This window comes from Palaemon carinicauda, chromosome 14, assembly GCF_036898095.1.
Source record: "Palaemon carinicauda isolate YSFRI2023 chromosome 14, ASM3689809v2, whole genome shotgun sequence".
NCBI lineage: Eukaryota > Metazoa > Arthropoda > Malacostraca > Decapoda > Palaemonidae > Palaemon > Palaemon carinicauda.
Genome location: NC_090738.1, coordinates 6,139,549 through 6,166,157, shown reverse-complemented (window position 1 = coordinate 6,166,157; position 26,609 = coordinate 6,139,549). Strand labels below are relative to the sequence as shown.

At 41.9% G+C, this 26,609-nt stretch overlaps 1 protein-coding gene across 1 annotated transcript in view; it reads left to right on the top strand.

Moving 5' to 3' along the window:
- Positions 1-26,609, top strand: part of LOC137653407 (TBC1 domain family member 2B-like) — a 687,014-nt gene that overhangs the window by 68,762 nt on the left and 591,643 nt on the right. The window contains exon 5 of the mRNA XM_068386766.1: positions 18,847-19,049. Within this exon, the coding sequence (XP_068242867.1) occupies positions 18,847-19,049 (203 nt within the window). The remainder of the gene's footprint in view (positions 1-18,846; positions 19,050-26,609) is intronic.

Genomic DNA, 26,609 nt, shown 5'->3' with positions numbered 1-26,609 from the left:
AACCCATGTCTATACATATATTGCGGATTTTCCGGAAATATCGAAAATACCGCGATGTGACCGATGGTGCGAGATTGGAGAAAGCAAGGAAAATTGAATCATGATTGATTTTCAATATAAATGAAACTTTGAGGAGCAACAAAGATATCATTTGTTAGAGAGATAGAGAGAGGTAAGGAATGGGAGGTAGTGAAAAGTAGCCCAGAGAGAGAGAGAGAGAGAGAGAGAGGAGAGAGAGAGAGAGAGAGAGAGAGAGGGGGGGGTTTAAATGTAATAAACAAAAAATTTGATAGGTTATAACACATTGGTGCTTATGTAATATCAACTGTATACTGTAGACGGTTTGAATAAGTTAAGAAATGGTATAAATGATACTTTGTTAGTGTATTCGTACACACTCAAGAGCGGCAGCTAGATGACAGCTGATCTAATCACAGCCAAAAGTAAAAAAAAAAAAGTCAACAATACTCGATTTTTAAAACACACCCGAAATTTAAAAACAAAAGTACACGCTTTCTTAATGTGCAATTAACTATTTAAAGAGTGGCAATTTTCTAGAATAAAATTATATTTCCCAAAAAATAGTGGTTTGCTGATGAAATCGGATGCCCTATTTTTAGCTATGATTGAAATGGATGTAGACTCGGCCTAATTATTTCGTTTCGTATTTAATTGACACTAAGAAAACTAATTTTAGTTTCTTCATCTAAATGTAAGTATTGTATAACACGAAGAGAGAGAGAGAGAGAGAGAGAGAGAGAGAGAGAATGAATCAGCTGTTGTAATCAAATGGCGTGTTTTTGTTTCGTGAGAATTTCATCGCCACGACTTTAACAACAACATACTGTACTGAACTTTACAGTATCATACAGACTACTGTAATATGATAAAGTAAAATATTTGTAATCTATTTTATATGAAATGGGGCTATTTTTGTTTTGTTTAAAATTTACATTTACGTATGTAAAACAACTCTCTCTCTCTCTCTCTCTCTCTCTCTCTCTCTCTCTCTCTCTCTCTCTCGTAGATTGCTTTCCTGCTTTGCTACGTATGTATGATTTTATATAGATACGGTAAATAATATTTGTAATAACATATTTTATAAAAGCTTTTACTGTAATATCATTATTTATCACTTTCAACTTGCGGGTTAAATTCCTTAGTTTGTTTACTGAGCGTACTTTATGACGCCGTCGTTTCAGGCGGCGTCATAAAGAAAAAAATTTCATTTGGAAGTCCTAAGAAAAATTAAGTAAAACATTAGTAATAACCAAATCAACATACTGTACTGAATAATCAATATAATTGATGCAAAAACTAACCTATAAACAGATGTGTAAATGCGTCTGTTTCTTCATTAGGATCAGAGATAAACGTAAACAAAACATTGGTTGCCATTTTTTATCATGCTTTTTGGCGTGTTTAGGAAATGCATGATATAAAGTCGCCTTTAATATTTGTGCCTGTTTTAGTTTAGGGTACTGTATTACATGCATTAAGTGTTCTGTACATTAAAGGGTAGTTTGTTAACAGTACTACGTACAAGGGAAGGTTTTAAAAGTCTGAATATACATGTTAAATAAATAGGTAAATATGGTGTTACTACTTCGCGGATTTTCACCTATCGCGGCCGCGTCTGGAACCTATCTACCGCGATAAACGAGGGTTCACTGTATATGAAATAATTCTACATCATTCTGAAAATACTGAAAACAGTAAGCTATGCATAGTACAGTAGTAAATACTACAGTCATAGAAAATTATCAAAACTTTAACAACTTTTTATTGTTTTATTTATCCATAAAAGAAATTTTGTACAGTATTTTATAAAAAAAAATCTATAAGAAGGATTTCTTACAGTATTGTTAAGATAAAAGCTACAGTATATATATATATATATATATATATATATGTTTTATATATATATAATATATACATACATACATGCACACATACATACATACATACACACATACATACACACACACAGTGTATATACAGTATATATATAGCTAGAAAGCTAGAAATGGAGTGAAAAAAAAAATTGACGGGTAGGTTGCTGTTTGCCACCATGATGTGTTTCGAAATATACGAATTTCCAATTACACGAGGCCTTTCATCGACCAAATTCTCGCATAATTCGGGACCCTACTGTATTTATTTCCTCTTCCTCACCGATCGTATACGTTAGAGTTTCGGCGATTTAGGTAACTGAATCTCGCCCGGCGCTAGGCTACTAGCCTAGGCGCCTTAGTATACTTTCATACATGTTCTCTGTTTACCCTCGTGTATCGTTTTATCAATTCATGCGGAGATAGATATCTCCTAGAATTATTATATAAATCGATACTCGTCTTTTGTGGAGATTTAAGGGTAATCCCTCCTTCCCTCTGAGTGCCGCCATAGCCTACAACCCTATCTTGGTCGTGCCATAGAGTAGACACTCCGGCTTAACTAGACTAGTGTTTTCTGTCTCTTACCCTTGCCGGTGGATAGCCGGCTTTGGGTTTTCGACAGAACCTCAGAGTATTCAGTCTTTTTGCCGGTGGCCGGGCAGCAGGGTGAGTAGTCACTCCCCTGCCGGCTTTCAGCTGCCGACATAAGAGGCTATGCCTCCCTAAGCCGCACTTGAAGTGGTTGTATGATGCCGCCACCTTTTCCCCTGCGGTCTAGAAGACTAGTTTTACGTTGGCAGACCCTAGGCTGAAGAATAGATATTATTCTGCCGCCTAGGATGGCGCCGACACTGAAACGATGTTTCTTCTTTGTTCAGAGACGGCGGCAATCTTGCCGCCTCCTCTTAACACCATTTTGGCAGACCCTAAGTTGAGTAATAGATATTCTTCTGCCGCCTAGGATGGTGCCGATATTGAAACAGAGTTTCTTCTTGTGTGGTAGGGGTGGCAATCCTGCCGCCTTCTTCCACACTTTATACAGGAGCCTTTTCCCTGCCCCATCTGTCCTTTAGCGATGGCCTAGCCATCGCAATCCTGTAGCCGTCATCCTACAATCTCACCGCTTGCCGGTAGTTTATGGGGCCGGCCGGGCTCCTACATAAGCAGCTGTTTAGTCGCTCAGTCTTTCCTTATAGACGCAAGGCTCCGGGAGAAAAGCTGTGCTGGCTGTGGCGGCTGCCAGTGGGAGACCCCTATTCTGTAGTGTTCTTCAGTCCTCTCTTGGACTGCCATCCACATACCCTGGACCGGCAGTGACCGGCAACGGTTTTGTGGTTGGATGGAAGCCTGAATGATACATTCTCCCCTTCCATTTGAATCCTCATTCTGGAGGAAGGCAGTAAGATTAAATACTTACACCCTTATTAATGGTTGACAAACATTGATAAGGTAACCCTTCACTCCATGCTTTTTCTCTCTCTATCAGCTAGTGCCGCCAGGTACTAGCCCAGTTGGCAACATGCCGACTGGGCCGTTGCCACCAGGGGCTGGATCGTTCCGCCAGGTGCTAGCCTTTCCGGCAACACGCCGGCTAAACTACAGTATATGATTATACAGTAGCCAGTATATTTGCAGTATAGATCATACTGCAGACAGAACACTATAGTATATATTATACAGTAGTCATTTTCCAACATACCCTGTGTATCCTTGCACAGTCTATTGTTGAGACCAGTCATATATTGAAGGAAAAGATTTCTTTCAACAGACTGTTAGATGATCAGTTACCATTTATCCCACATTATTAAAACCGTGGGAAAGGTCAGTGTTAAGTTACACTTATCTACCCCTAGGGGTTAGAACCCTTCCCTTGGGTTTCCTTAATAGGAAAACTCATTTTGGGGGAGGTCACAGCAATTGGTTGGAAGAGAAACACAAGTATGTGTCTTTCCTAGTTCCTTTCTAGCTTGTCTATCCTTAGCTATAATGTTAAAATATTAATGATAATATTTTATACAGTTGTTTATCAGGCGGGATAAACTACCGCATATTCATTTAATTTTCCTCTCTTTACAGGAGGACCTACTGAAGTGCCAAGTAGTCTTCTGCAATGTCAGGAGCAAAGACTTCTGTGGCCATCCTGAGTGCAGAGCTCATGCCTCCTGCACCACTTCCAAGGGACCTCTTCGGTACTGGGACCCCCAGGATTGCAAGATTTGTAAGGCCTTGGTTACCGAGGCTTTTGATGACCCCAAGTCAGTGGAGTCAAGGGATGCAGCACGAGAGAACCTGCGCAGGTGGGTTCGTGGCTTTCAGAAGAACGCCACGGGACCGCACCTTCCGAGCAAACGGATGCGCTCCTTGCTGTTCCCAAAAGCAGGTATGGAAGCTGTCATACCCCAGCCACGACCTGAGATCCCTTACGTCCAGATTGCTGTAGATACGGACGTTACCGACGCAATGCAAGGCATGGACATCCATCAAGAGGAGAGGATGTCTGAGGTGTCTTTGGACACTGAGAAGGACCTTCTAGCGGAAGGTCTCGAGGAGGAGTCCACCTTGACTCCTGAAGAAGATGATGAGGTTGAATCGGAGTCCCTTCAATCAGTTTCGGCTTGTGAGCCAGTACCTTCCGACATCTTGTGCCCCTCTATCAGATGACGTGAGACAGGCACTGGCCAATCTCACGGTGTTGATGGAGAGTCTTCGCAAACAAGGCGAAGAAAGGGAGGCGAAATTGGAGAGAAGAATTGCCCTACTCGCATCCCGTGGGTCTCACAAGAGACTCAGGGTTCAAGATCTCCCACCTTGCTCTAACGTTAATCCCTGGAGGTATGCAGAATACATGCCTATAACCAATGGCAAGATCTTTATCTCAGAGAAGTTTGGGACCGTCCCTATTGAAGATGTTGACTTCTGGCCCAGTTTTCAAGCCTACCCAGACTGCTTCGTCCGTCTGAAGATCGAACCAGCATCGAAGGAAGAGACGGAACCTAAGGAGGTCATAGTATTTCACCATGATAAGGCTCACGCTCTTCTGTCCAGTAGCCTGAAGCAGAAGGGCTACACTAATTCTAAAGTGTCAGCCCTTAGCAAGAAGCATCCCACCTTTCTTGCACCAGCTTCAATACCCTTTCCTTTTACATCAAAGGCTTTTAAAGCTGTAATGAAGGCAATAGAGGCAGGCAAACCTTGCCCTACACTCGACGAGTGTAGACCATTATCTATAGCCCTGCCTATGGAAGATACGGACTGGAAGGAAGTCCACCTTACCTTCTTAGTTGGGAAGTTGGAGGCAGATATCGCTGGACTGTCGTCCAGCGAAAATCTCCCTAAGCTGTCTGACTTTCTCTTGCGTAGGGAGCAAGAGACAAAGGAAAGACTGGCTGCATCTCTATCTTTGCAAAACTGTCTGGAGATGACGGCAGGCATTAACAAAACCTCAGATATGAACATGGTCATGGCCAAAATGCATTTGGCTACTGTTGTCAAGGACCTGTATGGCTTTGTCAAAGCCAGAAGAGCATGTAGGGAGTAAGTGTTTGCTTCCGCAACAGTAAAGCACAAACCCTGGAAGCTGATAGCTTTCAATATCTGGGGTAAGGACCTCTTCCCGAGTGAAGCGACCAAGGAAGTTGTAGACAAGGCCCCCACGGAGAATAGAAACCTTCTCCAGAAGTGGGGCATGTCAGCGAAGAGGAAGTCTTCTCCAGATGAGGGTCCCCAGCCTAAGAGGAAGACAAAAAGACCTAGGTTACCCTCTCGCCCTGCCAGACAACAACAACAACATCCCACAGTTCTCATGACCGCGATGCCCCAGATGGTGGCTCAACCCCCAACAACCTATCAGATGGTGCCTTAGCAGCTGGTTGCCCAGTCACCAGTGTTCAACACTGCGTTCGAGAGGTAGACCCCTACCTTTTGTCCCAAGGATAGAGGGTCTAAATGGGGCTCCTCTAGATAACCCCCAAGAGGTAAAGGTGGTAAGGGAGGATGCAGTCAAGGAGGTAAATCCTCCAGAAAGCAGAAGTAATGAGTTGCTTCAGGTAGGAGGAAGGCTCCAACAATTTCAGGATCGTTGGACCTTCGATCCTTGGGCCCCCAGCCTAATAAAAAACAGACTTGGATGGAGCTGGAGCGAGGCTCTACCATCATTTCCTCAATTCTTCCAACACTCCACCCCCGTACTGGAAGAATACACCCTAGAACTTTTGAGCAAGCGGGTGATAAGGCGAGCAAATTCCATCAAATTGCAAGGAAGGCTGTTCTGTGTTCCCAAGAAGGACTCAGACAAACTCAGAGTCATTCTTGACTTGTTGCCACTCAACAAGTTCATAGAAAACAAGTTCAGGATGTTAACCCTTCAACACATAAGGACCCTGTTACCAAAAGGGGCGTACACAGTCTCGATAGAGATGGCAGATGCCTACTGGCATATTCCGGTCAATTGCCCCCTCTCTTCCTACCTATGATTCAGGCTAGAGAAGAAGAAGTACGTCTTCAGAACCATGCCCTTCGGACTAAACATAGCCCCAAGGATTTTCACAAAACTTGCAGACGCAGTCGTTCAACAACTACGCCTAGAAGGTGTCCAGGTAGTAGCGTACCTTGACGACTGGCTGGTGTGGACAGCATCCATGACAGAGTGTATGCAAGCATCCTAGAAAGTCATCCAATTCCTGGAATATCTGGGATTCAAGATCAATGTCAAGAAGTCTTGACTATATCCAGCCCTAGAGTTTCAATGGCTCGGAATCCATTGGAATTTGAAGTCACACTGTCTCTCCATTCCCCCAGGGAAGAGGAGAGAGATAGCAGGATCTGTCAAGAGACTACTGAAATCCGACAGGATCTCAAGACGCCAACAGGAAAGAGTACTGGGCTCTCTCCAATTTGCATCAGTGACAGACCCAGTGCTAAGAGCACAGCTAAAAGATGCGTCAGGAGTCTGGAGAAGATACGCATCAAACGCTCGAAGAGATCTAAGAAGACCGATACTGACCCTACTACGATCACTTCTCAAGCTCAAGCCATGGTCGAAGGCCAGGAACCTAAAGAGGACCGTGCCCTTGCAACCACCTCCACCTTCAGTTACCATCCATACAGATGCCTCGAAGGAAGGATGGGGAGGTCACTCCCATCAACGGAAAGTCCAAGGGACCTGGTCTTCTCTATTCAAGACCTTCCACATCAACATTTTGGAGGCCATGGCAGTCTTTCTGATGCTGGAGAAACTCTCCCCTCACAAATCAGCCCATATCAGACTGATCCTGGACAGTGAGGTGATAATAAGATGTCTGAATCGTCAAGGCTCGAGATCGCCCCAAATCAAGCAAGTGATTTTGTCCATCTTCCATCTAGTGAAAAAGAAGAGATGACATTTGTCAGCCGTTCACCTTCAAGGGTTCCGCAATGTGACGGCGGACGCTCTATCCAGGCTCACGCCGATAGAGTCAGAATGGTCCTTAGACGCAGACTCATTCTCCTTCATCTTACGTCAAGTCCTAGAACTGCAGATCGACCTCTTCGCGACGAGCGACAACAAGAAGCTACCTCGTTACGAGGACCCTCTAGCGGAAGCGTTGGACGCCATGTCCCTCGACTGGAACAGATGGAACCGGATCTACCTGTTCCCTCTGACCAATCTCTTAATGAAGGTCCTCAACAAGCTGAGATCCTTTCGGGGAACGGCAGCTCTAGTGGCTCCCAAGTGGCCAAAGAGCAACTGGTTCCTTCTAGTATTGGAACTGAAGCTGAGGCTGGTCCCTCTGCCGGACCCAGCACTGTCTCAACAGGTCCAGAAGTCGACTGTCTTCCCTTCATCACAGAGAACCCAAAGCATTCATCTCATGATTTTCTCTCCTTAGCAGTAAAGAAAAGATTTGGGATCTCGAAAAGCAGTATAGACTTCTTAGAAGAATATAAGTCTAAGTCAACCAGAAGACAATATGAATCATCTTGGAAAAAGTGGGTTGCTTTCCTCAAAGCAAAAGGATCAAAAGAAATCTCAATGGACTTCTGTCTGTCCTTCTTTATCCACCTTCATTGACAAGGTTTGGCAGCCAACACGATAACTATGTGTAAGTCGGTTCTGACTAGACCTCTACTATACACCTCCCAAGTAGACCTGTCAAACGAAATCTTTAACAAGATCCCTAAGGCATGTGCTAGGCTTAAGCATGCAGCCCCTCCGAAGCCCATTTCATGGTCCTTTGACAAGGTCCTACACTATGCTTTAACAGTGAACAATGAGGATTGCTCTCTGAAAGACTTGACTCAAAAAGTCATTTTCCTGTTCGCTATAGCCTCGTGGGCCAGAGTTAGTGAAATAGTGGCCCTATCCAGAGATGAGGGCCATATTCAGTTCACAGAAGTGGGAGAACTGAATCTTTTTCCTGATCCAACATTTCTCGCTAAGAACGAGCTACCCACCAAGAGATGGGGTCGTTGGAGAATCTGCCCTCTGAAGGAAGATATCTCGCTGTGTCCAGTGGAGTGTCTAAAGGTCTATCTTCGAAGAACTTCAGACTTCAGGGGAGGACAGCTGTTTAAAGGAGAAACTTCAGGATCAAACTCATCCCTAAAACAACTGAGGGCGAAGATCACCTATTTTATTCGCAGAGCGGATCCTTACAGTACACCCGCAGGTCATGATCCAAGGAAAATTGCTTCATCACTGAACTTTTTCCAGTACATGGACTTTGAGCGTCTTCGCTCATACACTGGATGGAAGTCATCCAGAGTGTTCTACAAGCATTATGCGAAGCAAGTGCATCAACTCAAGCATTTCGTGATGGCGGCAGGTAGTGTACTAAAACCTGTCGTCTCGTGCTGCGATGAACAGTGAATTGATTGGGACAATCAATTGGTCGGGTGAAGGTGTTGGCACCTCTCGGTGCAATACTTGTGAAGTGAGTGTCACCATGGTGATACTAAGGACTGTTCAAATTATTTGAGGTGAAGAAACATATAGATAACACTTGTGCCGTGTGTACTTGCACAGTGTGAATTGATTTTCAACAGCACATAAATTCATATTAGAATATTTATAAAATTTTCAAATTTATGGTGGCATTAATAATATTTTCCTTTTCAGATGAAAACTAAATTTTCAATATTAATCTTACCCGATGATCATGTAGCTGTTAACTCCGTTGCCCGACAGAAATCTACGGTCGGGATACGCCAGCGATCGCTATCCAGGTGGGGGTGTACACAACAGCGCCATCTGTGAGTAGGTACTCAAGTACTTCTTGTCAACAAGAACTCAATTTTTCCTCTGTCGTGCTGCCGGCAAGACCTACTTGGATACGCTGTTGATTCTGGAGTTGTTGTTCACGATTTGGTGATGTATTCACTCTAGAGTTTAGCCTTCGCTATTCAGGAAGCTTTATCATTAGCTTAGCAAGCTTTTGGAATTAATTTGGATTAATTGTTAACGAACTTTGCTAGATTTTGGAATTCCCCCTTGACTACTTCTAAATTCAAGATGTCTGACCAGTCTCAAGTCCCTAAGTACAGGCAGTGTAGCGTTAGGACTTGTGCTAGGCGTCTTCCGAAGGCCTCTATAGATCCTCACACCGTATGTTCCAATTGTAGGGGTAAATCCTGTCAATTGGAAGATCGATGTGAGGAATGTGCTGGGCTTTCGGAATTCGATTTTAACGAATTCCTTAGAAATGCACGTAGGTTAGAGAAGGAGAGAATCAGAAGGAGTTCTTCTCGCTCTGTGGATTTTTCCTCTCCCCATGCCCCTCAACCTTTTCCTTCCCCTGTGGTGGTGACTCCCGAACCTGCTACGAGTGCTCAGCCTTCCATGGCGGATATGTTGCGTGCCATTCAGGCTCTCGGTGGCAAAGTGGAGTCATTGGCTAATGACCGTAATCAGCTCTTGGCAGATGTCAGAGAACTGAAAGCGAAGAGTGCAGTGGGAAGTGTTAGTGCTAGTGATGTGCAAAGTGTCAGTGTCAGTGTTGCGCATGAGGGTACATCTGTGCGTGCCAGTCGTCCTCCCAGTCCGGGACCTCTTGCAAGCTCCCAAGACCAGGGGAGAAGCAATGTCGAAGGACCAAAGGGTTCGGCAGGCCTTGATCGGCGCACGGGTGTATCCTCAGTGGTTGCGGACGTATCTGTTAAGGATCGTCCCATCCACATACAGACGAATGAGCCCTTACATTCCTCGTCTGTGGAAGAAGTTTCCAGGAGGAAACGTTGGACCAAGGTCTCACGACCGCTCAAACGTAAGGTCCCTTCCGAGCGAGTCCAACGGCCCAGGTGTAGCCACTGGGTCAGTTCGGACTCGCCGCAGTCATCTGATGACTGCACACCTCCCAAGAAAGGTAGAGTGGTCCCTCAACAGGCTACTGCTCCGTCTGTTGTTGCTCCAACCACAGTAGACCCTAAGTGGTCCATGCTGCAGACTATGCAGTCTCAGCTTGCGGCATTCATGCAGGAGTATCATGCTGAGAAGGTTAACACTACTCCTGTTAACCTACAACCCGCCGAGGTTGTGCGCTCAGCAGATACTGCGGCTGCCTGCTCCCACACTCCACCTGTGAGAGCTCCACCACCGATGCGCAGTCCACCCTGCCAGACGCATGTTCTTGCTGCACCATCTGTTAACATGCGTGAGCTACCGCATCAGCAGTGGGAAGGTTCTGTAGAGCTGCCGGGTTCCAGCACTATGCGGCATTCTCCGCAGCCCATGCAGCATGCTCCGCATACCTTACAGCATGCTCCGCATACCATGCAGCATGCGCCGCATACCTTACAGCATGCTCCGCATACCATACCGCATGCTCCTCAACCCACCGCAGCCCCTCCCACACACCAGCCCTCTGCTTTTGTTGTTGCCAGCTCGCAGACCGACCAGCAGCGGCATGATGTTGGATCCGCAGGTACGCATGCACCCGTACTGCCGGATTCAGCCGTTCAGCTTTCTGCTCTACCTTTGCCACTTACAACTCAGCTTTCGGATGATGGAGTATCGGATGACGAAGCTGCACATCTGGATGAACCACACTCTGATTTTGAAGGGCCCAAGTCTACGCCTCCCTCCTTAGACTTTCGTAAAGTCCTTGCCTTGTTCAGGGACTTGTATCCTGAGCAGTTTGTGTCTGCAACCCCTCGCTCTCCTCCCTCCGAGTTTGCTCTGGGCATGCAGTCTGCTGCGCCTGCCTTCACCAAGCTTGTTCTCGCCCGATCATCTAAGAGAGCTTTGAGGGTTATGGGAGAGTGGTTGCATTCCAAGAAGCAACTGGGAAAGACTTCTTTCGTCTTTCCGCCTACCAAGCTTGCTTCTAAGTCGAGCGTCTGGTATGCCACGGGAGAGGAACCAGGCTTGGGAGTTCCTGCCTCTGCCCAGGGCGACTTCTCAAGTCTGGTTGACTCTCCCCGCAGGTTGGCTATGAGACGATCGAAGATCTGCTGGTCCTTTTCTGATATGGATCATCTGTTGAAGGGAGTCTTTCGTGCCTTCGAGATATTCAACTTCCTCGATTGGTGTTTGGGAGCCTTAAGCAGGAAGACTTCCCCTTCAGATAAGGACTCGGCCATGCTGATCATGTCTAGCATGGACAAAGCAATTCGGGATGGGTCTGGTGAACTTGCGGCTTCGTATGTGTCAGGAGTCCTTAAGAAGAGAGAACATCTTTGCTCCTTCTTATCGACTGGTATCACTCCTTGCCAGAAGTCAGAGTTGTTGTTTGCTCCTCTCTCCAAGTGTCTGTTTCCGGAGGAGCTGATTAAGGGGATGGCTGCCTCGCTTATCCAGAAGGATACTCATGATCTTATGGCATCTTCTGCACGTAAGGCTAAAACCTTACCTTCCGTGCCTAGACCCTTCCGCCCTGCAGCAGTTGACACACCTGCATCTAGGTTCATCCCGCCCTTTCGTGGCAGAGCCTCCAGCAGAGGAGGTACCCGTGCCGACAGTCACCGAGGCAAGTCCAAGAAGGGTTCCAAGTCCGCAAAAGGCAAGTTCTGACTGCCTTCCTCTCCAGACAGCAGTGGGAGCCAGACTGAAGACCTTCTGGCAAGCTTGGGAGAGCAGAGGTGCAGACGCTCAGTCTGTGAAGTGGCTAAGGGAGGGATACAGAATTCCGTTCTGCCGCAGTCCCCCTCTAGCTACGTCTCCCATCAACCTCTCTCCCAACTACAAGGAGAAGGACAAGAGGCTAGCGTTGCAACAAGAGGTGTCGCTCTTGCTACAAAAGGAAGCGGTGGTCATAGTCCGGGATCATCAATCCCCGGGCTTTTACAACCGTCTCTTCCTGGTAGAGAAGAAGACAGGAGGTTGGAGACCGGTGCTGGACGTCAGTGCTCTCAATGCTTATGTCACCAAGCAGACGTTCACGATGGAGACGACGAAGTCGGTCCTAGCAGCGGTCAGGCAGGAGGACTGGATGGTCTCGTTAGACCTAAAAGACGCGTACTTTCACGTCCCCATCCATCCAGACTCCCAACCTTTCCTAAGGTTCGTCTTTGGAAAGGTTGTGTACCAGTTCCAAGCCCTGTGCTTTGGCCTAAGCACGGCACCTCTTGTGTTTACCAGACTGATGAGGAATATTGCGAAATTCCTTCACTTAGCAGACATCAGAGCCTCCCTCTATTTGGACGACTGGCTTTTAAGAGCTCCAACAAGTCGTCGCTGTCTGGAGAATCTCAGATGGACTATGGATCTGACCAAGGAATTAGGCCTCCTGGTCAATATAGAGAAGTCCCAGCTCGTCCCATCCCAGACCATTGTCTATCTAGGTATGGAGATTCAGAGTCGAGCTTTTCGGGCTTTTCCGTCGGCCCCAAGGATCAATCAAGCCCTAGAATGCATCCAGAGCATACTGAGAAGGAACCGATGTTCAGTCAGGCAGTGGATGAGTCTAACAGGGACACTTTCATCGCTGGCCCAGTTCATCGAGTTAGGGAGACTCCACCTCCGCCCCCTTCAGTATCATCTAGCTGCTCACTGGAGAAAGGACATGACGCTAGAGGCGGTCTCAGTGCCTGTTTCCGAGGAGATGAGGTCTACTCTAACGTGGTGGAAGAACAGCATTCTTCTCAAGGAAGGTCTACCATTGGCTGTTCAGACCCCCGACCACCGTCTCTTCTCGGACGCATCGGACACGGGCTGGGGTGCGACTCTGGACGGACAGGAATGCTCGGGCACATGGAATCAGGAGCAAAGGACACTTCACATCAATTGCAAGGAGTTGTTGGCAGTCCATCTGGCCTTGATAAACTTCAAGTCCCTCCAGCTAAACAAGGTGGTGGAGGTGAACTTCGACAACACCACAGCCTTGGCTTACATCTCCAAGCAAGGAGGGACTCATTCGAGGAAGTTGTTCGAGATCGCAAGGGACCTCCTCATTTGGTCAAAAGATCGAGGGCTTTCGCTGGTAACAAGGTTCATTCAGGGCGATATGAATGCCATGGCAGATCGCCTCAGCCGGAAGGGTCAGGTCATCCCCACAGAGTGGACCCTTCACAAGAATGTTTGCTGCAGACTATGGGCCCTGTGGGGGCAGCCCACCATAGATCTATTCGCTACCTCGATGACCAAGAGGCTCCCGATGTATTGTTCTCCGATTCCAGACCCAGCAGCAGTTCACGTGGATGCCTTTCTGCTGGATTGGTCCCACCTCGACCTGTATGCGTTCCCGCCGTTCAAGATTGTCAACAGGGTACTTCAGAAGTTCGCATCGCACGAAGGGACACGGTTGACGTTGGTTGCTCCCCTCTGGCCCGCGAGAGAATGGTTCACCGAGGTACTGCAATGGCTAGTGGACGTTCCCAGGACTCTTCCTCTAAGAGTGGACCTTCTGCGTCAACCTCACGTAAAGAAGGTACACCCAAACCTCCACGCTCTTCGTCTGACTGCCTTCAGACTATCGAGAGACTCTCAAGAGCTAGAGGCTTTTCGAAGGAGGCAGCCAGAGCGATTGCCAGGGCAAGGAGGACATCCACTCTCAGAGTCTATCAGTCCAAATGGGAAGTCTTCCGAAGCTGGTGTAAGGCGAATGCAGTTTCCTCAACCAGTACCACTGTAACCCAGATAGCTGACTTCCTGTTACATCTAAGGAACGTAAGATCCCTATCAGCTCCTACGATCAAGGGTTACAGGAGTATGTTGGCAGCGGTCTTCCGCCACAGAGGCTTGGATCTTTCCACCAACAAAGATCTACAGGACTTCCTTAGGTCTTTTGAGACCTCAAAGGAACGTCGGTTGTCCCCTCCAGGCTGGAATCTTGACGTGGTTTTAAGGTTCCTAATGTCATCAAGATTTGAACCGCTCCAATCAGCCTCTTTTAAGGACCTCACATTAAAAACTCTTTTCCTCGTGTGCTTAGCAACAGCTAAAAGAGTAAGTGAGATCCACGCCTTCAGCAGGAACATAGGTTTTACATCTGAAACGGCTACATGTTCCTTGCAGCTCGGTTTTCTGGCTAAAAACGAGCTTCCTTCCCGTCCTTGGCCTAAGTCGTTCGAGATCCCAAGCCTGTCCAACTTGGTGGGGAACGAACTAGAGAGAGTACTTTGCCCAGTAAGAGCTCTCAAGTACTACTTAAGACGTTCAAAGCCATTACGAGGACAATCAGAAGCTTTATGGTGTTCTATCAGGAAGCCTTCTCTTCCGATGTCTAAGAACGCAGTTTCTTACTACATCAGGCTTCTGATTAGAGAAGCACATTCTCATCTGAAGGAAGAAGACCTTGCTTTGCTGAAGGTGAGGACACATGAAGTTAGAGCTGTCGCTACTTCAGTGGCCTTCAAACAGAACCGTTCTCTGCAGAGTGTTATGGATGCAACCTATTGGAGGAGCAAGTCAGTGTTCGCATCATTCTATCTCAAAGATGTCCAGTCTCTTTACGAGAACTGCTACACCCTGGGACCATTCGTAGCAGCGAGTGCAGTAGTAGGTGAGGGCTCAGCCACTACATTCCCATAATCCCATAACCTTTTTAATCTTTCTCTTGAATACTTTTTATTGTTGTTTTTTGGGTTGTACGGAAGGCTAAGAAGCCTTCCACATCCTTGTTGATTTGGCGGGTGATCAAATTCTTTCTTGAGAAGCGCCTAGGTTAGAGGTTGTGATGAGGTCCTTTAGTATGGGTTGCAGCCCTTTATACTTCAGCACCTAGGAGTCGTTCAGCATCCTAAGAGGACCGCTAGGCTCAGTAAGGAAGACGTACTTAAAAAAGGCAGAGTAATGGTTCAAGTCGACTTCCTTACCAGGTACTTATTTATTTTATGCTTGTTATTTTGAATAACTGATAAAATGAAATACGGGATACTTAGCTTCTTTGTTAACATGTATGCTGGTCTCCACCCACCACCCTGGGTGTGAATCAGCTACATGATCATCGGGTAAGATTAATATTGAAAAATGTTATTTTCCTTAGTAAAATAAATTTTTGAATATACTTACCCGATGATCATGAATTTAAGAACCCTCCCTTCCTCCCCATAGAGAACCAGTGGACCGAGGAGAAAATTGAGTTCTTGTTGACAAGAAGTACTTGAGTACCTACTCACAGATGGCGCTGTTGTGTACACCCCCACCTGGATAGCGATCGCTGGCGTATCCCGACCGTAGATTTCTGTCGGGCAACAGAGTTGACAGCTACATGATCATCGGGTAAGTATATTCAAAAATTTATTTTACTAATGAAAATAACATTTTTCTGTGTTTTGATTAATTGGTATGTTTCTTATTACATATATTAACATTTATGAATACATGTTACTTTATGTTGGTCATTTATTGCCAATGAATAACTATCAATATGTATTTGCATCTTATTTCGCCCTACAATTAGTTTTTAATAAAATATATATCAGAGTTTTCTTACCCTTAATAAAACTGCATATATGTATTTATGAACAATATGTATGTTCTTATATGTGATACAAACATTATCTAGTAATATTTTGTTCCAATACGTTATACAAGCAGTGAGAATCTTGTATAACTATCTAATACGATAGCCCAATACTATATACAAGTTGCAAGACTTCTGTATGTAGTTGATGCTATGTTTGTTCATACATTATATGTAACCTTGAGACTCCTTTCCTACATCTAGTATGACTTCCCTGCAGGGGGAAGGAAGCACTAATATGGTTTATGTTTAGCAGTAATGACGTATAACGGTTACGTCATATGTCTCAACGGTCTGGATGACCATAGGAAAAATTGTCCCAAGGTTAAGGCACTTTAAAAATCCACAGATACAGTATTTTCTAGTAATCTCTGGTAAGCTTCCATCAGGACGACATGGCTTGAGCCCAAAAACCAGATTTTGAGCGAAGCAAAAAATCTATTTTTGGGTGAGATAGCCATGTCGTCCTGATGGTCCCGTCCTCCTTTTCTACAGAAAAGGCCTTGGCAGGATCCCTCTGGAAATTACTATATCTATAGCACCATGCTCAACGCTACAAGGAATAAGGCGCCATCTTGGATACAGTGCCATCTAGATACTCAATAGTAGTATGGGAGGAAGGGTACCTTGATAACGGCTCCCTTTCTATATTTGCCACTTTCCCCCTCGGAGCGAAAACGCTATTCGGGGTGAAGATCGCTATGTGTCGTATCAAGATATACGTCCCCTGATTTATGCGATATCCTTAAGAGAAATTTTAAGGATATTCGGACGAGGAGTTAGAATTCTGGAGACCTAAAGGAAAATTCTCTGGGAATATCACTGTAGCGAATATCCCTTAGAAAGCTACTTGTAGGAACCTTCCATTAGGACGACATGGCTATCTCACCTAAAAATAGATTTTTCGCTTCGCTCAGAATCCGTTTATTTGCCTGGTGGACGCCACAATGCGTCCACCATATCCACCATTTTCAAACAAAAGGACGCAATAAAGAAGATGCAGCCTTCTAAAGGCGCAACTATTATGTCAAAGTTGCGATTTGATTTGCATAATGAGATCGAGCGCCTACTTTTGATATGGTTAAAGGAAAAGGAACTGGCCGATGACTCGGTTACAGAAACTATAATTTTTTTATTTTTTTATTCATCCTTTCTGTTACATGAGGCCTTAAATATTAAGCATTCAGTATGCTCATACAATGTTTTAATTGTGTTTATATTGCCGCTTTCTACAGCTACCATATCGTATGTGTGTGTGCGTGGTAGCCTTACTTCTCTCCCTCCCTTCTTGCATGCATCCCGTATGCTAGCACTCGCCAAGGCGGTGAGTACAACTCTATTTTTTTAATGTTTTTGTTAACATTTATTATTTTATATCAATTTTTGTGTCATTCCTGTTGATTTATCTTTCTTTAGTGATTGTTGAGTGTAATTTGAGCATGATTTGAGCTTGTTTTGGGTAAATTTCTTACCCTTGGAACGGATTAATTCTGTTTTTTAATTCAAATGGGAGTAATTATTCTGAGATACATCGGTGGTCGTGGAACAAATTAAATTCGTATCTCAAGGTATTATTGTACTCTGTTCTTCCTTATCCTCCACCTGCTCCTCCTTGTCATCCTCCTGTTCGTCATCCTCTGACTTTGAATCCGACTTCTTCTTAGAGAAAGAAGAGGAAGAACCAACTCTGATTCCGACTCTTCTAAGATGAAGAAAAAGAAGAACAGACTGATTCCAACTCTTCTACGCGGAAGAAAAAAGAAGAACAGACTGATTCCAACTCTTCTTCTGAGATGAAGAACCGACTCAGATTCCAAATTTTCTTCTAAGATGAAGAAGAGAAAGAACCGATTCTTAAGATGAAGAAAAGGAAGAACCGACTCTAATTCAAAGTCTTCTTCTAAGATGAATAAGAGGTTGAAGAAGTCCAGGAAGGCCAATTGTAGTCGCAGTCGCTGGGAAAGCTCCGTGACACTACCTCCTTATCGAGTGCTTGGTGCTGCAGGAAAGGAATCTCCACCTTTTGATCAGTTATAGGTATACTTGAATAACCTTGGTCCTACCTGTCTTTCATAAAAATGGAAGGCAGATTTGGGGTGGCATTGGTCTTCGCTTCGCTTCTCCATAGATCAAGCGTTGATCACTTCCAGGGAAGAAAATTGAACTTTCCAGTTTGGGTTCCAGGGTACTAACAACGCACCAAGCATCGAGTGTCCCTATTGAAAGGTCAAGGGTTTGTATGATGCGTAGGAACAAAGGAAAAATTTTGAAAGCAATTTGTATTTTTCCTAGCCATACAATCCTGAGTCCTTTAATCTTATTTACTTCCTCAATTGCCTCTCTTGGTCCTGGTTCGAAAGATCAGAGGTGAGGGCGCTCTGACTAGGAAGGGGCCAGAGTTCCTTGCCACATACCCTCACCAGTTGGATAACCACTAGTTATCCAAATTTAATGAACGATTCCAGCTCACACAGAAATAATCTCCTTAATTATAAAAACTCGGGTATGTATGGCTAAGAAAAATATAAATTACATTTAAGAATTTGTTTGTACATGTCCAAATATTATAATTGCATACAGGTAGGCCCAAGGATTGGGGTAGGGGATCTCTAGCTTCTAAGGTTGGTATGATAAATCTTTTTAGTTTAGGTAGGAATGGTTATCGTGAGTTATCATGGAAGAACAAAGTCTGCTACTATGATGCCTGCTTGTTGTCTGCCCCTTTTTTTAACTTATTAGTAATAGTAAGCCTTGAGGATTGATGAGTTTGTGAGATGATTTTTTTAGTATGATTTTTTATAAAAGACATTTTTAAAGCACACTACTGGTAAAAGTGTTGTTTATATTTTTCAGTATACTGTATTGGAATTTTTTAATTAAACAGCTTTTTGATGAGGTATTGTTATTTTTGAGATGCCTTAAATACTAAGATGTAACCCTTGCATATGTGCTTATAAATTGTTCTTTGCATGACTGACGAAGCATTGAATATGAACTTATGATTTGAAAAAAAGATTCAATTTACTGTATCCAGACATTTTGTGATGTGCATGTTCTACCATTTCTGCCACTAGCTTCCAAGTCGCCAACTAGTCCTTTGGCTTCACGCCACAGTCCGTTCTCTTCACCCTCTATGGAAGACTTAACCCTTGGGAATATAAGTAGGAAGCTTCGCAGCTCTTTTAGAGGTAAAAGATCTTCTTCCTTTGAAGGGCGAGACGGATTGGATGTCACACCTTTACATAACACGAAAGTTAATTGCAGACGATGTGAAGAGGTATGTTTACATTTTTCCATCTCATATATTTGAAATTTATTTTGAGTTGTTATTTTTTGCATTGATATTTAAGTGAATTCTTCAGCTTTTTATGATTTTCTGACTTTTGTGCATCTTATATTCAACAAGTTGATTCATATGAGCTTTTTTCGTATTAAGGCTCTATAAGTTAATATTTGTGGAGTAGGGGCTTATGAAGAGCTAAGCATAAAAAAATTATTAAAAAGGATTACAGACTTGATAATGTTGTAACTTATGGTTAGGAAGGCAGACCTTGGGCTAAATATGATGAGCAAAGTAGTTAGAAGAGGTAGGACTTCTGTAACTAAGGAAGCCCCGTCTCATCTGATAAGTTATTTATCTTTAATCTTTATACGCCATTTTATTATCTATTTTTTCTTTATTTTTATCATAAAAACTAAGTAATCTAGAAGAAGCTTTTAACTTTACCATAAGAGTTGGATAATTTACTTGATGCACAGGCTGCAGAAGGGGACCTGACCAGTTTTGCAGAACTTAAGTGGCTTATCAAATACATATATGGACAGGAATTAGCTATATATAGTTCAAGGTTGAGAAGCCAGTTGCCAGTAAAGGACTCTATGAGAGATAGACAAGCTAGCAGGTCTTCGTTTGATCTGTTGTACAGTTTTCAATATTTGTTGTTGTCAGTATTGTGGTTCCTTTTTTAGGAACAGACAGAAGGAAAGCAGAGGCTGTTTGTGATTATGTAGCTGTTACTTCCTTCTCTGTATATGATGTTAGGTGCCAGGGGTATCCCAGTTAGGTTAGCTACCACCATGGAAGGAGAATTTACTGTAGTTACCTTATACAACATTTTGAAGAATTCATTGAGAGACTGGCTTGTAGTTCAGGGAGCTGCAACTTCTTGTTATAATCAGACTTACGCTACTCTTAGTTATGTTGTTTAGCCATGGATTTGGCTGTTCAGTGCTTATCAGTAGGATCCTGTCTGGTTAGGAAGATAGGTAGCAGGTTCGCCAGGGCACCAGCCACTCATTAAGATACTACCACTAGAGAGTTATTGGGTCCTATTACTGGCCAGACTGTACTACCTTGTATCCTGCTCTCTGGTTATAGCTCATTTTGTCTTTGCCTACTCACACACTGAATAGGCTGGCCTATTCTTTCCACATTCTCCTCTGTCCTCATACACCTGACAATACTTGAAATTACCAAACAATTCTTTTTTGCTCAAGGGGTTTACTACTGCTTTGTCATTGTTTAGTGGCTACTTTCCTCTTGGTAAGGGTAGAAGATACTCTTTAGCTATGGTAAGCAGCTCTTCTAGGAGGACACTTCAAAATCAAACCATTGTTCTCTAGTCATGTGTAGAGCCATAGTAACTGTACCATGGCCTTCCAATATCTTGGATTAGAGTTCTCTTGCTTGAGGGTACAGTCGGGCTCAATATTTTATCATCCCATTCCTCTTCCTCTTGTTTTTTTTTTTTTAAGTTTTTGTAGTTTATACAGTATATGGAAGATCTTATTTAATGATACTATTCTTAAAATATTTTATTTTGTTTATTAACTAGGGTTATAGGTTAGCTTGTAATAACAATAACAATAATCTCCTCCTCTGCTTCCATTGTCCCCCATTAATTGACAACTACAGTCTTGGCACTGTATTTTGATTTTAAGAATCCTGATCTATTGACCTCTTGAATGTTGCTACAGCTTATGGATTCCAACAAGTAAGGTTAAAGGTTTTCTTCTGATTCTGGCCATATACTTAGTTAGAATTTAAATGATGGCTGTTGAAGTCTATTGAATCAGTGTTGGTTCCTACACGGCATACAAACCCTTATCCTTTGATTAGGGAGGTTGATTGATTGAGGGTGCAGGGCGAGTAGCTCCTCCCCCTTTATTATTATTATTATTACTAGCCAAGCTACAACCCTAGTTAGAAAAGCAAGATGCTATAAGCCCAAGGGCTCCAGCAGGGAGAAATAGCCCAGTGAGGAAAGGAAATAAGGAAATAAATAAATGGTGAGAATAAATTAACAATATATAATTCTAAAAACAGTAACAGCGTCAAAACAGATATGTCGTATATAAACTATTAACAATGTCAAAAACAGATATGTCATATATAAACAATAAAAAGACTCATGTCAGCCTGGTCAACATAACAAACAATGTCAAAAACAGATATGTCATATATAATCAATAAAAAGACTCATGTCAGCCTGGTCAACATAAAAACATTTGCTGCAAGTGTGAACTTGAAGTTCTGATTCAACTACCTGATTAGGAAGACCATTCCACAAGTTGGTAACAGCTGGAATGAAACTTCTAGAATACTGTGTAGTATTGAATGTGCGTGGATGTAGTACGATAGAGAGTAAAAGATGTGAGATTGGAAGTATGTTTAGAAGTAGAAGGATGGATGTATTGGCCTTGTGTGAGACAAAGATGAAAGGAAAGGGTGAAGTGATGTTTGGTGAAAAGTCTGGTAGAGTGTCTGGGATTGAAAGGGGAAGAGCGAGAGAGGGTGTGGCTTTATTGCTGAGTGAATGGATGACAGGTAAAGTAGTGGAATGGAAGGAGATATCATCTAGGTTAATGTGGGTAAGGGTTAGGTTGGGTAGGGAATGTTGGGAGTTTGTCAGTGCGTATGGGCCAGGTTGTGAGAAAAGTGAAGAAGAGCGGAATGAGTTCTGGAATGAATTAACTAGGTGTGTAGAAGGACTGGGTAGAAGGAATTATGTAGTTGTTATGGGTGACTTAAATGCTAGAATGGGCGCTGGAGAGGTAGAAGGTGTCATTGGGAAGTATGGCGTACCAGGTAAAAATGAGAGTGGTGAGACTGGTAGATATGTGTGTTGAACAAGAGATGGTAATAAGTGCTAGCTTTTTTAAAAAGAAAGATAAAAATAAGTATACATGGGTAAGAGTGGCAAGTGGAAGAGTAGCAGAAAGGGCATTAATGGATTATGTGTTGATAACTAAAAGAATGTTTGGAAGATTGAAAGATGTGCACGTGTTTAGGGGTATGGCTAACGGTATGTCTGATCATTTTTTGGTGGAACGAAAATTAGTTGTAGCAAAAGAGTGGGGGAATAGAGTAGGTGGATGTAAAAGGGGGCTAGTGAGGGTTGAAGAGCTAATAAAACCGGGGGTAAAAAATAAATATCAGGAAAGGTTGAAAATGGCATATGACGAGGTGAGAGTAAGAGAAACTGGTAATTTAGAGGAGGAGTGGAAGTTAGCAAAAGAAAATTTTGTTGGGATTGCAAGTGATGTGTGTGGCAAGAAGGTTGTTGGAGGCAGCATGAGGAAGGGCAGGGAATGGTGGAATGAAGGAGTGAAGGTAAAAGTGGAAGAGAAAAAGAGGGCTTTTGAAGAATGGCTGCAGAGTAATAGTATAGAGAAGTATGAAAAATATAGAGAGAAAAAGGTGGAAGTAAAGCGCAAGGTACGTGAGGCAAAGAGGGCAGCTGACCTGAGATGGGGTCAGGGACTGGGTCAGTCATATGAAGAGAATGAGAAGTAGTTTTGGAAAGAAGAGAAGAGAGTAATGAAGGCTGGCGCAAGAATTGAAGTGACAGTGAAAGATGGAAATGGAAGGTTGTTAAAAGGAGAAGAGGCAAGGAAAAGGTGGGCGGAATATTTTGAAAGTTTGCTGAATGTTGAGGATAATAGGGAGGCAGATATAATTGCTGTTGCAGGTGTTGAGGTGCCAGTGATGGGAGATGAGAATGAGAGAGAGATTACAATAGAGGAAGTGAGGAGAGCACTAGATGAAACGAGAGTAGGAAAAGCATCTGGTATGGATGGTGTGAAAGCTGAGATGTTGAAGGAAGGGGGTGTGACTGTACTTGAATGGTTGGTGAGATTGTTTAATATGTGTTTTGTGTTGTCAATGGTACCAGTAGATTGGGTTTGTGCGTGTATTGTACCACTATATAAGGGTAAGGGAGATGTGCATGAGTGTTGTAATTCAAGAGGTATTAGTTTGTTGAGTGTAGTTGGAAAAGTGTATGGTAGAGTAATGATTAATAGGATTAAGGATAAAACAGAGAATGCAATCTTGGAAGTACAGGGTGGTTTTAGAAGAGGTAGGGGTTGTATGAATCAGATTTTTACAGTTAGGCAGATATGCGAGAAATATTTAGCAAAAGGTAAGGAGATGTATGTTGCGTTTATGGATCTGGAGAAAGCATATGATAGAGTTGATAGGGAAGCAATGTGGAATGTGATGAGGTTATATGGAGTTGGTGGAAGGTTGTTGCAAGCAGTAAAAAGTTTCTACAAGGGTAGTGAAGCATGTGTTAGAATAGGAAATGAAGTGAGCGATTGGTTTCCGGTGAGAGTGGGGCTGAGACAGGGATGTGTGATGTCGCCGTGGTTGTTTAACTTGTATGTTGATGGAGTGGTGAGAGAGGTAAATGCTCGAGTGCTTGGACGAGGATTAAAACTGGTAGGCGAGAATGATCATGAATTGGAGGTAAATCAGTTGTTGTTGGCGGATGATACTGTACTGGTAGCAGACACAGAAGAGAAGCTTGACCGACTAGTGACAGAATTTGGAAGGGTGTGTGAGAGAAGGAAATTGAGAGTTAATGTGGGTAAGAGTAAGGTTATGAGATGTACAAGAAGGGAAGGTGGTGCAAGGTTGAATGTCATGTTGGATGGAGAGTTACTTAAGGAGGTGGATCCGTTTAAGTACTTGGGGTCTGTTGTTGCAGCAAATGGTGGAGTGGAAGCAGATTTATGTCAGAGAGTGAATGAAGGTTGCAAAGTGTTGGGGGCAGTTAAGGGAGTAGTAAAAAATAGAGGGTTGGGCATGAATGTAAAGAGAGTTCTATATGAGAAAGTGATTGTACCAACTGTGATGTATGGATCAGAGTTGTGGGGAATGAAAGTGATGGAGAGACAGAAATTGAATGTGTTTGAGATGAAGTGTCTAAGGAATATGGCTGGCGTATCTTGAGTAGATAGGGTTAGGAACGAAATGGTGAGAGTGAGAACGGGTGTAAGAAATGAGTTTGCATCTAGAGTGGATATGAATGTGTTGAGGTGGTTTGGCCATGTTGAGAGAATGGAAAATGGCTATCTATGAATGCAAGAGTTGATGGGAGAAGTACAAGAGGAAGGCCAAGGTTTGGGTGGGTGGATGGAGTGAAGAAAGCTCTGGGTGATAAGAGGATAGATGTAAGAGAGGCAAGAGAGCGTGCTAGAAATAGGAATGAATGGCGAGCGATTGTGATGCTGCTTCCTCTGGTGCCTTAGATGACCGCGGAGGTAGCAGCAGTAGGGGATTCAACGTTATGAAGCTTCATCTGTGGTGGATAACGGGGGAGGGTGGGCTGTGGCACCCTAGCCGTACCAGCCGAACTCAGTTGAGTCCCTAGTCAGGCTAGGGAACGTAGAGGGGAGAGGTCCCCTTTTTTCGTTTCATTTGTTTGGTGTTGTCTACCCCCCAAAATTGGGGGAAGTGCCTGGGTATATGTATGTATGATGTATGTGTATATTTTATGTGTATATATATATATATATATATATATATATATATATATATATATATATATATATATATATATATATATCTATATATATATATATATATATATATCTATATATATATATATATATATATATATATATATATATATATATATATATATATATATATATATATATATATATATATATATATATATGTGTGTGTGTGTGTGTATATGTATATATATATATCTATATATATATATATATATATATATATATATATATATATATATATATATATATATATATATATATATATACACACACACACATATATATATATATATATTTGTGTGATTTCGCCTGGGGCTCTGATCCCGAGGTCGTTAAGAGAATCCAGACATTAATGTATCAAAAATATATATGGCTTATATGAATATGAAAAACACGTAAAAATGTGCAAAATTTATCATATATATATATATATATATATATATATATATATATATATATGTATATACACACATATATATATACACACATAAATATACATATATATATATATATATATATATATATATATATATATATATATATGTATATATATATATATATATATATATATATATATATATATATATATATATATATATATATACATATATATATATATATATATATATATATATACATATATATATATATATATATATATATATATATATATATATATATACACATATATACATATATACATATACATATACTTACATATATATATATATATATATATATATATATATATATATATATATATATATATATATATATATATATATATATACAGTATATATGTATATATATATACATATATATATACAGTATATATGTGTATATATATATATATATATATATATATATATATATATATATATATATATATATATATAGTGATACCTCTACATACAATTGTCATAACATACGAATTTTCCAACATGCGAAGTAAAATTCGACCAAATTTCTGTCTCAACATACGAAGTGTTACTCCAACATACGACGTAAACAATACGCTTACCCGTGGAATTTTCTCGAAAGCGTGCATCGTAGTTTGTTGTTGACACCGCTAGATGGCAGCACATCGGAGGGACGCCAATCGAGCGTCACCTTGATCAGTCCTCTCATTGCGTGCGCATCGTGTGGTTGTCCTCTATTCGCTCAGTTTTATCAGTTTTTTTATCTTGCCTTTACACCTGTTGTTTTCTGTGTTCCGTAATCATGGGTCCTAAAAAGCTTAGTTTCGGTTCAGGAATTAGTAGCAGTGGTGAGAAAAAGAGGAAGTCTATGCTTTCATTAGAATTAAAGCAGGAAATCATATAAAAGCATGAGCGAGGTGTACGTGTTAGCGATCTTGTGTGAATTACTATCAATTGTGTCACCTGGTGGGCCGGGAAGTCTGGGAAAACTCGGTGGTAAGAGACTAATGTCTCGCCAGGTAAATCCTAAACTGCAGAATAGCACTTAAGTTCCGACTTCTTTTATGGCTTCTGGTGGCATGGTTGGAAGAAACCTGGCCTTACATTTGAAGGTGTTAGGATTTGATCCAAAGTGTGAGGTAGAAATTTATATATATATATATATATATATATATATATATATATATATATATATATATATATATATATATACGTATATATATATATATATATATATATATATATATATATATATATATATATATATATACATATATATATATACGTATATATATATATATATATATATATATATATATATATATATATATATATATACACACGCATATATATATATATATATATATATATATATATATATATATATATATATATATATATATATATATATATATGTATATATATATATATATATATATATATATATATATATATATATATATATATATATATATATATATATATTTATATATATATATATATATATATATATATATATATATATATATATATATATATATATATATATATTTATATATGTAAATATCACCCACGAAGGGCATTTAATACCGAATTCTATCTTGGGAATATAC